Below are 14,488 nucleotides of genomic sequence, written 5' to 3'. Positions count from 1 at the left end.
TATTATGCTGGTATGAGAAGTTAATAAAAGAAAGGAAAACAGCACTATTTTATTGGATTGTTAAAAAACCAAGAGCATGTGGGAAAAGAAGTTTTTCTTAAAAAAAATGGGGCCTTTATTAACTCTGTTGTCATCCTCTCTTAATTTTGATTTTGATACAGGAGTCTTGATAATGGAAGCATTTTTAATCCAGTTTTTAAAAATACAGCTTTAAAGTTATTTCTATAGAAATGTCAGTATTGAAGCTAGTGCATACTTTAGGCTTAATGTTTGTCATTTATGTACTCTGGAAAAGATCCAAAGTAGAATAGTAAGATTTGTTAAAAGAAACATTTCTATTTTTCAGTAATAGAAAAAGAAATGTATATTTAATGCTTTTTTTTAAAGTTCATAAGAATTTAAAATGAAAAGTAAAATTTTCCCTATTCTTAATACTTGGTTCTGAGACTTATCTGTTCTTAATGGTTATAACCAGCTTTCAATATTTTGTTTATATAATATTAGTACATGTATAAAAATACAATTGTCTTTTTTTAACTAAATGAAATGAACTTTGTGTATAAATATATAAGGTATTACAACTATATATAACATCTTATAACTTCCTTTTAAAATTTAATATATCCTAGACACTTTTCCATATTATTATGTAAGACCTACCTTGTTTTTCCTACTAACTGCAGAGTATTCCATTATATGGATATATATATAATATAATTTATTCCAATAATGGATATTTATGTTGTCTTTCAGCTTAAAAACAGTATTACAGGAATACTTCCTGAACATTCATTTCTGCAACTTTGTGTAAACATATGGATAGATTTTTAGAAATGAAAATATTAAAGAAGATACATTAAATCTTGATGGATGTTGCCATGTAGCTTTAAAAGAGGCTACATTAGGGACCAGCAGATGGCATAATAGTTAGGTCACAGGACTCCCTCATAGTTGATCATGGTTTGAGTCCCTTGAAATTCACTCTGGGCACGTGTGCATGTGTGCCCAAAACCCTGAGAGGAAAATGGAGGAGAAGGGATTGTGGTGTGGCCATCCCCCCTAGGGAATGATTTCTTACTTTCTATCTCTCTGTCTCTCTTTATCTCTCTGATGGGTGCACATGTCCTATAGCAAAAGCTTCTCTTAAAAAAAAAAGGTTACATTAATTCTAGTCCCTCCAGCTGTGTTCTCCAGTACTGTTGTCAATCCAAGAAGTGGAAATGGTATTTCTATATTTTAATTTGCATGTATTTCATTAGAGTGAAGTTAAACATATTTTCATCTGATTATTTAGCTCTTTTTTTGTTAACTGCCTATTAATATTTTTGCCTATTTTTTTACTGTACTGTTTTTGATTTTAAGAACCCTATATCTTAAGGATATCAGTGCTTTGACTGTCTTTTTTATTTAAGAATTATTTTAATTTTATTTAGTATTATTATTTTTAATTTGAACAGAGAGAGAAAGAGGGAAAGTGAGAAAGCAAGTCTCCAGGTCCGGGACTCGAACTGGAGTCGATCATGTGGAAATCCAGCACCCCAATGCCTATGCCACCTTCTGGGCCCTCAAGCTTTGACTGTCTTACGTATTATTTATAGTAGCAACATGATTTTGCTAATTTCATTGAGATTCAGTTTTGCCATACTTGTTGATACAGGAGGTCCTTCCTCAAGTCCCTGCCAATGCTCACCTGAAAGACTTGGATGAAGAAATCTTTGATGATGATGACTTTTACCACCAGGTATGATTTTTACACTCTTCTTTTGTTACAAATCTGGTCTTGGCAGCTGATAGAATTCTTTTCAACAAAAGAAAGCTCATTTGGGAAGGACTGAGTCAGGGAATTAGAACTCACATTGAGAATTGACTTACTGTGTTCTAGATTTGTTGTTTTTCTTCTGCTTTATGTTTTCCTTTGGAAATGAAAACAGCTACAGCTACCGTAAGTTGTTGCCTTAGTGTAAATTATCTATGAAATATTTTCATCTTCCTTGAGTCAGATGGTTTATTTTTATTTATTTATTTATTTATTTGTTTGTTTATTTATTTATTTTTAAAGAGTTATTTATTTTAGGGACCATTGGACGCTGTAATGGTTACATTGCTGGATTCCCACATTAGTCGACCACAGTTCAAGCCCTGGACCCAGCACTTAAAATTCATTCTGGGTACATGTTTGTGTGTGCCCAAGATCCCGAGAGGAGAATGAGAAGGGACTGTGGTGTGGTTATCCCCACCCTCCGTGGGGTGATTTGCTTTCTGTGCCTCTGTCTCTTTCTGCTCTCTGGTGAGTACACATGCATAGCAAAAACTTATCTCTGAACAAAAGAAAAGAAAAGAAAAAGAATTATTTATTTTTACTTTTTAAAAATTTGACCAGAGAGAGAAAGGGCAAAAGAAAGCAAGCCATCAGGTCTGGGACTTGAACTATGCTGGTCATGTGGAAGTCCAGTGCCCCAAATACCATGCCATCTGTGGACCCCCAAGTGGATTATTCTTTCTCAGCTGTGTTTGATAATGTTAATGGAGAACTTGTTAGTGATTGTTTCTTTTGTCCCATTACTTTGGAATGGAATATGGAGCTGAGGCTCCAGAGTTCTTGAATTACACTTTTGCTTCTGTTTTGTGTTATGTTTCTTGTTTTTAATGTCTTTTTATGCCTGTTCAAATCAGTTAAATATGTAGTGAGAGTGTCTCTGTTGTTGATTATAATAACAGTATGATGCTCTGAAGATGGAAAGAGTTGGTAGAAGTTGAAATGTGGTCTAGTCCTCAATGTCTTCTTAAATGTCGCCCCTGTTTTTTGCCCCTGTTTTACCCCTGATGTTATTGTCTGGTGGCATACTACTCTTACTGATGCTGAAGCTATTAAAGTAGAGTAAACATTTGGTCTGTTCTAAAGAACTAAAATAACTTTTTGTAGTTCTGGGTCTCTTGGTAAGTTATGCTTTTTGATGAAGTATGCTTTAGGATGTCTGTACCTTTTCAAGCTGAGTGGAGGGTCAAGGATGCTGTTCAGCAGTGATACCCAGTTTTTGTTGAGTCATTGTTTATCTGGATAATTGTTTTTATTGTCTTAACTTTTCCCTAAGAATTTTTAACTGCTTATGAAAGGTATAGCCATGACAGCTGTTATATATATTGGGTCATCAGGAAAGTCATGACATATTTTTCTATGCAATGACCTAATATATGGATATGAAGAAAGGTAGTAAAGCCAGACCAAGTGATTCTGTGTTGGGGATACTTCTGGATTTGCCCTTAAAAAATGAGATTTTATATTAATCTTTTAATGAATTCTGTAATATTTGATAAAATTATTGCCATAGTGAGCTTTAAAAGTAATGATGGGAGGGTATAGGGAAGAGGATTGGTGTGTCCTCAGCTGTTCCCAGTCAGAGGTCCTGATTCTTTTTCCTTTTTCTTCTCGTCTTATATCCATTTGTCAGAAGAGTAGGGAACTCTTTTGTTCTGCAGTGTTTAAGGAAGTACCCGATATGGGATATTAATGCTGTATAATTGTGTGAGATCACGAGAGACAATCAAAAATGCTCCAGTCCTCATTAACTGAAGTGTACATTGTTCGATGGAAAGTGCGTCATAAATTAAATAGGCTTAATAAAATAAACTGAAATTACTGGGAAGAAGTTGCTTCTACTGGCGATCCTTAGTGTGAAAGATTTTTTTTTCTTTTGCCTGGAGGACTGTTTAAAAAGAAATAGCATTACTTGATTGGCCCTTCATCCCAATTAATAATTTTAACTTCGATAAATTCTGATTTCAGAGTTATGACTAGTCACATCTTAGCTTTTCCCCTTGCTGGTTAATTGGGGTGCTGGGGTTAATCTAAATTAAAACTTAAACTAATAGAGGTCAGCAAGGCAGCTGAAACACCTGAGTGAAACAAATGGGGCTGCCAGGCACAACTTTATCTTGGCTGTTTCCCAAGAGGGAAGTGGCAGCAAATTGGAGTTGTTTCAGCCTTCTGTAAAGGTGAGTGATGGGTGACACTTGTTAATGTACAGCATCTCCGGAAGCATTCCAGATTGCTTTGCTACTGTACCAACTGCTGCCATCCCTGCACAGTCACTAGGAACTGGACCAGTTGCCAACATCTGGCAGCACAGCAAGGAATGGGTGCAAATCTTGAAACCCCGCAGATTCTAAATATGGTGCTTAGAACTGTGCAGGCTTTAATCACTTACTGCTCTTTGGCAGCAGGCTACGACAGCTTATCCTAGTCTCGTACATCACATCCCGACATCTGCTGAGCTGCAAGGCAGCTGCACATTCATTTTCTTTTCCTGCCTTTTCTCTTAGCTTCCTATTCCTCTTCTTCTCCCCCCAGCCCCCACCTCCCTTCAGTTTTCCTCCCCCTCCCCAATATGCTTCTTGGGAGAGATGATCTGTAAAGATTACTGCTTCATTGTGTGCAAGTAATTGTGGCGATGCCAGGCCCTTGACAGACACAACGTAGCACCTGTTCTGCTGACCTGGTTAATTTCTTCTGTTGAGAGGGATTTGCCAGAGATTGGAGCTGAAGCCATTTCAATGATAAGGCTAAAGAAAATGGCTGTATGTTTTCTGTCACCTCCCAATTAAATTGGCTTCATAAAGTGCTTTCCTTTATTTGTCAGGGTAGTAAGCCTGAGCTAAGTGTTGCATTCAGAAGTGGTACGTTGTATTACAATGGGCCTATGAGTTTTCATGTGTGTGTGTGTGTGTGTGTGTGTGTGTGTGTGTGTGTGTGTGTATTTTAATGTGATCCTGTGGAAGAGCTGGATGGTGAATATTTTGCTTCTTTTTTAAAAAAAAAAAACATATTTGAAGCCATGCTCTTTGGGTCCATGTTTTGTAAGGAAGAGATTATAGCCACGTTGAATTTTAATGTTTCATGGAAAGGGTTTAAAGGCTTACTCGGTTAATTCAGGTGTCATGAGGATGTGTAAATACTCTAACTACTGAGAATGATGTGTAGGTCAGAAACCTTCCCTTTCAAACACACATACACACACACACACTCATTCTCACTCTCATTCTTTTTGTTTCCTAATGGACCTTAATTTACTACAAGTTAGAAAATATATCTGTATTATTTAATAAAGACATACACATGCATGTATTTGTATGTGCATGTATATGCATGCCATTTATATGCATGTATGGGAGAGGCACTGTAGACAGTATCAGATACCATAAATAATCTTATTTTTAGAGCTGGAAAGAACCTTATAAGAAGCCAGGTCCCTGGGAGGCTAAGCAACTTCCTGAAAGTCATATAGTAATTGGCAGCACTGGTGCTTTATTTCAAGACTTCTTAGACTAAGTCTTCTCTCTATACTTTTATTTCTTAACTATTTCATTCTTGAGCCATAAAAATATTTCACTATATGGGGACCAGCAGTTGGAGTAATGGTTGTGTCGCTGGACTCCCATGTAGTCGACCGTGGTTCAAGTCCCGGACCTGGTTACTTAGACTCATGCTGGGCACATGTGCGTGAGTGCCCAAGATCCCAAGAGGAGAATGGAGGAGAAGGGATTGTGGTGTGGTCATCCCCCCTGGGGGGTGATTTCTTGCTTTCTGTTTCTCTGTCTCTCTCTGTCTTTCTGGCGAGCACACATGCCCTATAGCAAAAACCTCTCCAAAAAAAAAAAAAATTGTTATAGTATTGCTATTTTCAGCTTGTAAATAAAACAACCTTCATTTTCTTAAAATTGGAAGAAATACTGTGTTAGAAAGTAAATTTTTCCTTAGAAGGTAAGTGATTTATTGAACCCCTGTTACTTAACACTTCCAATGAAAAAATTAGCTTTATAGTTTGTTACTGGTTTGTCTGGAAACTGGGATTGCTAAAAGCTTGAAGTATAGCTGGTGGTGAAGGTTTTATGAGACTGTTCACCTGCTGGAGAAAAAAGCATTGCAGGGTTTTACTTCCAAATGGAATAAGTTTGCATTCGACCTATTTCTTGTCAAAGCTCATCCCTGAAGACAATTTCACAAAACATGAATGTTGTACATGACCATAAAGAATGAACCTTTTGGAAATGTTTTCAGCGTATATTTTTTATTTTCATGATTCTATCTGCTACTTTATAGTATTATTCTATCTTCTACTTTATAGTATTATTTTAAGATGTCTTTATCATCATATAAGATTTTTCGTTGGTTTTCTTTTGCTTTTTTTAAACTGTCGGATGATCTCTGACTTGGTAAGCCTGAGTTCTTGAACAGTTCTTTGAACAGTTGGGGAAAGACCGACAGTTGCTGAGCACTGGTTGTGTGTTGGCTCCGGGACTAAGTAGGTAGGTGCTTGACATACGTCTTTACTTAATCCTCACACCAGCCCCATTTTGTGGTCTGACTGCACTTAGCAATAAGCTATATAAAGTGACTGGTTTTGTTCTTTTTATATCCCAGATCTCAGACTAGTTTCTTGTCACCTCATGAGGTATTTTGTTCTGAAAGGACTAATTGAGCTTAGATGTTGACAGATCAATACCTGGATTTCTAAGGGTTCATTAGGATTTTGTATGTTGCTTCTAGCTCTATTTAGTTTTGATCTGGTTTGTCCTGTCACTTTGAATCTAGCCAAGAGTATCTAGAGAAAGGCATAATAGGTTCCATTCTTTTGATGACCACTTTGATGGGTTAAATTTGTCCTTTCATTTGCCATCAGGACATGCCTATAACTGACCTTGCCACATGCTGGACTTTTGTGTCTAAGACATTTGATAATACCGTAAACAAGTAATTACTAATTCGGTGAGCTATTAAGTCAATAATGTTGAGAAATAGAGAAAGAAGCAAGCTTTCTGACAAGATGATTTACTTTAATTAAATTGGTGAGTGATTAATATGGACAGTCAATGTGGAGGTTTTAATTGTATGCATTTAGATCTTGATATGAATAAAAGATGTCTCGAACCATCCCTACAGTTGATGCAATATATATATATATATTTTTTTTTTTTTTTTTTTTTTTAAGAAGTTTTTTCTCAGGATCTTGGGCACGCATGCATATGCGCCCTGCGTGAGTTTTAAGCAGCTGGGTTCAGGACGTGAACCACGGTCGACTACATGGGAATCCAATGACATAGCCATTGCGCTAACTGCTGGTCCTCAATATTCTTATTGTTGGCATGACCCATCTTTCCAGTGGGTCAGCCAATAGATAATAACATGTTTTAATGTTTGATTTACCCTGCTTCTCTTAGTGAGTTAGAAAATAGATGCCTTCTGTTTAGAGTAGTATTTCACTTTTATATTTTAAAATGTTGCTGGAGGGACCAGCAGTTAGCATAATGGCTATATCACTGGACTCTCATGTAGTCTACTGCGGTTCGAGCCCCGGACCTAGCAGCTTAAACTCATGCCGGGTGCATGTGCATGCATGCCCAAGATCCCGAGAGGAGAATGGAGGAGAAGGGATTGCGGTGTGGCCATCTCCCCAGGGGGGTGATTTCTCGCTTTCTGTCTCTCTCTCTCTGTCTTTCTGGCGAGCGTACACACCCTACAGCAAAAACCCTCTCAAAAAAAAAAAAAAAAGTTTCTGGAAATCTGGTTAGTATTTAAATGTGTGATGAAACTTATTACACATAGACTTTTTTTTTTTTAAGGTGTTTGCTATAGGGTCTATGTGCTCACCAGAGAGAGGGTAAGTGAGAAATCACCCCCTGAGGGGATGGCCATGCTGCAATCCCTTCTCCTCCATTATCTTTTTGGGATTTTGGGCACACACACACACACACACACACACACACACAGCATGATTTTTAAGCCTCCAGGTCCAGGAATCGAATTATGGTCAGCCATGTGGAAGTCCAGTGCCTTAACCATTACATCACCTGTTGGCCTCAACAGAGGCCTTCCTTTTAGAGAAAACATAAATATGAAGTATTTAAATTTTAAAATTGAAATTATAGGTGAAGATATGACAGGGAGTTAATCAGTTAGATTTCTTGGGACTTGGTATTTTAAAACAACCACAAACCAAGTACTAATGTAGTTTTTAAAAATCAGGGCATGACGTTAGCACTATTACTAAGTGAAAACAAAGGAAAACCTTAGAACAGTACCTATAACAGTACATTTCATGGGGCCAGCTAGGGGAGAGAGAAGAGTTGGCTTATAACTGTTGAAGGAATTTTTCAAACATAGGTGGTATCCTGAGAGTTTAGTAGGCAAATATATGGCCAAAATTGCCTTTTTTACAGACTAATTAGCACAGTGTCAGCTGGCTAAGTATAAATTAGACACAGGATTCCAGCAGTATTTTACTCCAGAGAAGAATTGAGCCCTTCTCAAAAAATGGGAAACACTACCTACTCACTACATAGGTATAGTGTCTTGGTTTTACATCATATTTAATGCATTGCTCCTTTAAAGTCACTTAGGAGGAAAATGACTTAGCAAAGAAAGAGAAGTTAATAAACATCTGTGGATCTAGAGTAGGGCATAATCATTCTCAAGTTGGAGAATATCTTTGGAGACCATCAAGTTCAATCTTTAAAAAAATAAAAGTTGGGTACCAGCAGGTGGCATAATGATTATGTTGCTGGACTCCCACGTAGTCAACCATGGTTTGAGTCCTGGACCTGGCAGCTTAAAACTCATGCCAGGCGTGTGCGTGTGTGTGCATATGCCCAAAATCCCAGGAGGAGAATGGAGAAGAAGGGATTGTGGTGTGGCCATTTCCCTGGGGGATGGTTTCTTTTTGTCTTTCTGTCTCTCTGGCGAGCACACATACTCTATTGCAAAAGTCTCTTAAAAAAAAAAAAAAGTGGGGACCAGCAGATAGCATAATAGTTACATTGCTGGATTCCCATGTAGTCAACCACGTTTTGAGTCCCGGACCTGGCTGCTTAAAACTCATACTGGGCATGTGTGCCCAAAATCCTGCGAGGAGAATGGAGAAGGGATTGCAGTGTGGCCATCCCCACAGGGGATAATTTCTCACTTTCTGTCTCTCTCTGTCTCTCTGGCGAGTGCATGTGCCCTGTAGCAAAAATCTTTCTCTTAAAAAAAAGTTTTAATTTCTTTCTTTCTTGAGAGTGAGAGATAAAGAGAGAAATGGAGATAGGCAAGTACCCTCAACAGGGTCCCATGCCACAATTCCTCCCACCCCCTGCCTTCCCAGCCAGCCAGGATTATGGGTGTGTGTGCCCAGTGTATAGCAGTCCACCAAGGAACCAAACCCACAGTCTTCCATATAGACCCAGCTTCGCATGAGCAACGTGTTACTGCTGCAACACCATACTGGCTTTCCAGCTGTCTCTTCACAAGGGAGAAACTGGGGAAAGGGAGAAAGTACATGAATGGTGTAAGATCACCCCACTTAGTGGGTTAGGACATGAAAACCTACATGTTCTTGCTCGCAGTTTGGTTTTCTTACTGCATTATGCTTTGAGTTGGACAAGTTGAAAGCCCATTTGAGAATTTTTTTTTCAAATCCATTTAGAATTTTGCCATGGGACGAGTGTACTTGCCAGGAGAAGTCACCCCCTGGGGCAGATGCCCAGACCATGGTCCCTTCTCTTCCATTCTTCTCTTAGGATTTTGGGTTCACACACACATGCTCTGACTTGCATCTGGCATATTTTTCAAGCCACTGGGTTCTGGACTTGAAACACCACATCGGCCATGTGGAATCTAGCACCTTAACCACCATGCCACCAGCTGGCCGTCTGTGTGGAAATTTGAAGTCTAGTACATTTATTTGTACTCTGACAATTCACGTGTCTCCTTTTTATGCATTACGAACTTTATTCATTTAACACTATGTCAATAGGTGCTAGGTTTATAAAGACTAGTAAGACAAAATCCTCTCTCAAGGAATTGTGTTATCTAATAAGAGTGAGGGTCTCTCTAATTCTGTGTAGTCAGAATTGTGTTATGTAATAAGAGTGAAGGTCTCTCTAATTGTGTAGTCAGCTAGCTCTCCTTTAAGAGTATACCTTTATAGGACCAGCAGGTGGTATAGTAGTTGGGGCACTGGACTCCTGTGTGACTGACTGCAGTTCAAGTCCTGGACCCGTCAGCTTGAAACTCATGCCTGCTGCATGTGTGTGCATGTCCAAAATCCTGAAAGGAGAAGGGATTGCAGTGTGGCCATCCCCTGGGCAGGTGGGTGGGTGGGGTTCTTGCTTTCCATTTCGCTGTGTCTCTTCAGTGAGCATACGCCCCCTATAGCAAAACTCTCAACAAAAAAAAAAAAAAGAGAAAAAAGTGCACCTTAAAAAAAAGGTAAGTGGAGAAAATAAATGGTGAAAGAGAGCAATCAAGTCCTATATAGAAGTTATGCATGTAGTTCTCTAATGTCTTATCGCTCATGTGCCTCAAGTGTTCATTAGTATGCCAGTTCATCCCCTACACCTGATCTAATAATTCCTAAAGTAATTCCTCTAAACTTATGAAGGGCCTTAAGAGATACTGTTTAATATAAACTCTGGATAATATAAATTTCTTATTTTCAAGAATGTAGTAATTATTGAAAGCCAAACTGAGATGCTGGTATCCACTGAAATTTATTTCAGGTTATGTTTTCAGGTTGACATTGGGTACAGGAGGATTCATTTTCCTATTTTCTATTTTATAGATGTTTGCCTTCTCAAAAAATGGGAAACACTACCTACTCACTACATAGGTATAGTGTCTTGGTTTTACATCATATTTAATGCATTGCTCCTTTAAAGTCACTTAGGAGGAAAATGACTTAGCAAAGAAAGAGAAGTTAATAAACATCTGTGGATCTAGAGTAGGGCATAATCATTCTCAAGTTGGAGAATATCTTTGGAGACCATCAAGTTCAATCTTTAAAAAAATAAAAGTTGGGTACCAGCAGGTGGCATAATGATTATGTTGCTGGACTCCCACGTAGTCAACCATGGTTTGAGTCCTGGACCTGGCAGCTTAAAACTCATGCCAGGCGTGTGCGTGTGTGTGCATATGCCCAAAATCCCAGGAGGAGAATGGAGAAGAAGGGATTGTGGTGTGGCCATTTCCCTGGGGGATGGTTTCTTTTTGTCTTTCTGTCTCTCTGGCGAGCACACATACTCTATTGCAAAAGTCTCTTAAAAAAAAAAAAAAGTGGGGACCAGCAGATAGCATAATAGTTACATTGCTGGATTCCCATGTAGTCAACCACGTTTTGAGTCCCGGACCTGGCTGCTTAAAACTCATACTGGGCATGTGTGCCCAAAATCCTGCGAGGAGAATGGAGAAGGGATTGCAGTGTGGCCATCCCCACAGGGGATAATTTCTCACTTTCTGTCTCTCTCTGTCTCTCTGGCGAGTGCATGTGCCCTGTAGCAAAAATCTTTCTCTTAAAAAAAAGTTTTAATTTCTTTCTTTCTTGAGAGTGAGAGATAAAGAGAGAAATGGAGATAGGCAAGTACCCTCAACAGGGTCCCATGCCACAATTCCTCCCACCCCCTGCCTTCCCAGCCAGCCAGGATTATGGGTGTGTGTGCCCAGTGTATAGCAGTCCACCAAGGAACCAAACCCACAGTCTTCCATATAGACCCAGCTTCGCATGAGCAACGTGTTACTGCTGCAACACCATACTGGCTTTCCAGCTGTCTCTTCACAAGGGAGAAACTGGGGAAAGGGAGAAAGTACATGAATGGTGTAAGATCACCCCACTTAGTGGGTTAGGACATGAAAACCTACATGTTCTTGCTCGCAGTTTGGTTTTCTTACTGCATTATGCTTTGAGTTGGACAAGTTGAAAGCCCATTTGAGAATTTTTTTTTCAAATCCATTTAGAATTTTGCCATGGGACGAGTGTACTTGCCAGGAGAAGTCACCCCCTGGGGCAGATGCCCAGACCATGGTCCCTTCTCTTCCATTCTTCTCTTAGGATTTTGGGTTCACACACACATGCTCTGACTTGCATCTGGCATATTTTTCAAGCCACTGGGTTCTGGACTTGAAACACCACATCGGCCATGTGGAATCTAGCACCTTAACCACCATGCCACCAGCTGGCCGTCTGTGTGGAAATTTGAAGTCTAGTACATTTATTTGTACTCTGACAATTCACGTGTCTCCTTTTTATGCATTACGAACTTTATTCATTTAACACTATGTCAATAGGTGCTAGGTTTATAAAGACTAGTAAGACAAAATCCTCTCTCAAGGAATTGTGTTATCTAATAAGAGTGAGGGTCTCTCTAATTCTGTGTAGTCAGAATTGTGTTATGTAATAAGAGTGAAGGTCTCTCTAATTGTGTAGTCAGCTAGCTCTCCTTTAAGAGTATACCTTTATAGGACCAGCAGGTGGTATAGTAGTTGGGGCACTGGACTCCTGTGTGACTGACTGCAGTTCAAGTCCTGGACCCGTCAGCTTGAAACTCATGCCTGCTGCATGTGTGTGCATGTCCAAAATCCTGAAAGGAGAAGGGATTGCAGTGTGGCCATCCCCTGGGCAGGTGGGTGGGTGGGGTTCTTGCTTTCCATTTCGCTGTGTCTCTTCAGTGAGCATACGCCCCCTATAGCAAAACTCTCAACAAAAAAAAAAAAAAAGAGAAAAAAGTGGCCCTTAAAAAAAAGTAAAAAAAAAAAAAAGAGAAAAAAGTGCACCTTAAAAAAAAGGTAAGTGGAGAAAATAAATGGTGAAAGAGAGCAATCAAGTCCTATATAGAAGTTATGCATGTAGTTCTCTAATGTCTTATCGCTCATGTGCCTCAAGTGTTCATTAGTATGCCAGTTCATCCCCTACACCTGATCTAATAATTCCTAAAGTAATTCCTCTAAACTTATGAAGGGCCTTAAGAGATACTGTTTAATATAAACTCTGGATAATATAAATTTCTTATTTTCAAGAATGTAGTAATTATTGAAAGCCAAACTGAGATGCTGGTATCCACTGAAATTTATTTCAGGTTATGTTTTCAGGTTGACATTGGGTACAGGAGGATTCATTTTCCTATTTTCTATTTTATAGATGTTTGAACATTTTTGTAATAAAAGTTAAAGGGAAGAAAATCCTTTGGGTTTCTTTTTTTCCTTCCATTTATTCCTTAACAAATATTTGAGTATCTTCTATATATTTATATTGTAACTATTGTGCTAGGCCATGCTGTCCAATATAGTAGCTACTAGCCACATGTAGCTATTGAAAATTAAATTTTGATTGATTAATATAGAATAAATTTAAATTCAGGTCCTTAGTCACTCTAGCCATAGTTAAAGTGCTAAGTGGCTGCATGTGCTAGTGGCTTTTGTATTGGACAGTGCAAATATAGGGCATTTCCATCAGCACAGAAAGTTCTCTTGAAGCTGTTAGAGGCTAGAAGAAAACAAAGTTCCTCCTCTCATGGGCATTCCTACTTAGGGATGAGATGAAAAAGGAAATAGTAAAAAGTGCAGTAGAGAATGGTAAGACTGGGAATGGTGAAAATGAGTGCCGGGATAAGGAAATAATAGTTATATAGACTGTTCAAAGGATAAAGCGATATTTGAGTAAGACCTGAGGAAGTGCCTAATAAAGCCATGGAGCTATCTGAGAGAAGAGTGTTGGGGACAGTGGAATGGCAAGTGCAGGCTTTGAGGCTTAGCAGAGGCTAGCGTGTCCTAGGTACATTAAGGTGGCCATTGTCACTGGAGTGGAACTGGCAAGAAAGGGAATGATAGGAGAGGAGGTGAAAGGTGATAGGAAGCCAGGCCCTGTAGGATCTTGCAGGCCTCTGTAAGCCTGTGATGTGGTTGAGATGAGAAACTGTTAGACGGTTTTGAATAGAGTAGTGGCATAATAGGACTAATACTTTGAAAGGACCATTCTGATGACTGTGTTGAGAGTAGACACAAGAAAATAGGGGCCAAAGTGACAACAAACTAGGAATAAAAGGGAACTTTCTCATTCGATAAAGACTATCTGAAAACCCACAAGTAATATACATAATGGCAAAAGATTGAATACTTTCTTCTAAGATTAGGAACAAAATGAGGATGTTTACTTTTACCACTTCTATTCAACATCATATTGGAGGTCCTAGCCATAAAAATTAGATAAGAAAAAGAAATATAAAACACCCAGATTGGAAAGGATGAAGTAAAGCTATGTTTTATTTGCAGATGGCATGATCTCATGTAGAGAAAATACCAAGGAAGCCACCAAAAAACCTAGAACTAATTGATGAATTCAGCAAAGTTGAGGGATATAAGATGAATACACAAGTCATTTGCATTCCTTTATACTATTCATGAGCAATGTGAAAAGGAAATTAAGAAAATAATTCCATTTACAGTAGCATCCAAAATAATAAAATTCCTACAAATATATTTGACCAAGGAGGAGAAGGACTTTGTACACTAAAAATATAAACATTGCTGAAAGAAATTAAAGCCCTAACTAAATGGAAAGATATCCCATTTTTATGGATTAGAAAACTTAGTATTGTTGGGGCTGGCAGGTGGGATGGTGTTTAAGGGCGCTGGACTCCCACATGGCTGACTGCAGTTCAAGTCCCAGTTCTGGTGGCTTGCTTT

The 14,488-nt window shown here is 38.7% G+C and overlaps 1 protein-coding gene across 1 annotated transcript in view; it reads left to right on the top strand.

Annotated features, from left to right (window-relative positions):
• Window positions 1-14,488, top strand: part of AATF (apoptosis antagonizing transcription factor) — a 156,799-nt gene that overhangs the window by 77,085 nt on the left and 65,226 nt on the right. Inside the window, exon 8 of the mRNA XM_027774172.1 lies at window positions 1,658-1,741. Coding sequence (XP_027629973.1) covers window positions 1,658-1,741 — 84 coding nt within the window. The remainder of the gene's footprint in view (window positions 1-1,657; window positions 1,742-14,488) is intronic.

The sequence above is a fragment of the Tupaia chinensis genome, unplaced genomic scaffold (genome assembly GCF_000334495.1).
Source record: "Tupaia chinensis unplaced genomic scaffold, TupChi_1.0 Scaffold000407_4, whole genome shotgun sequence".
Classification (NCBI taxonomy): Eukaryota; Metazoa; Chordata; class Mammalia; order Scandentia; family Tupaiidae; genus Tupaia; species Tupaia belangeri.
The sequence above is the reverse complement of the archived record's forward strand: the minus strand, read 5'-3'. Positions and strand labels throughout refer to the sequence as shown.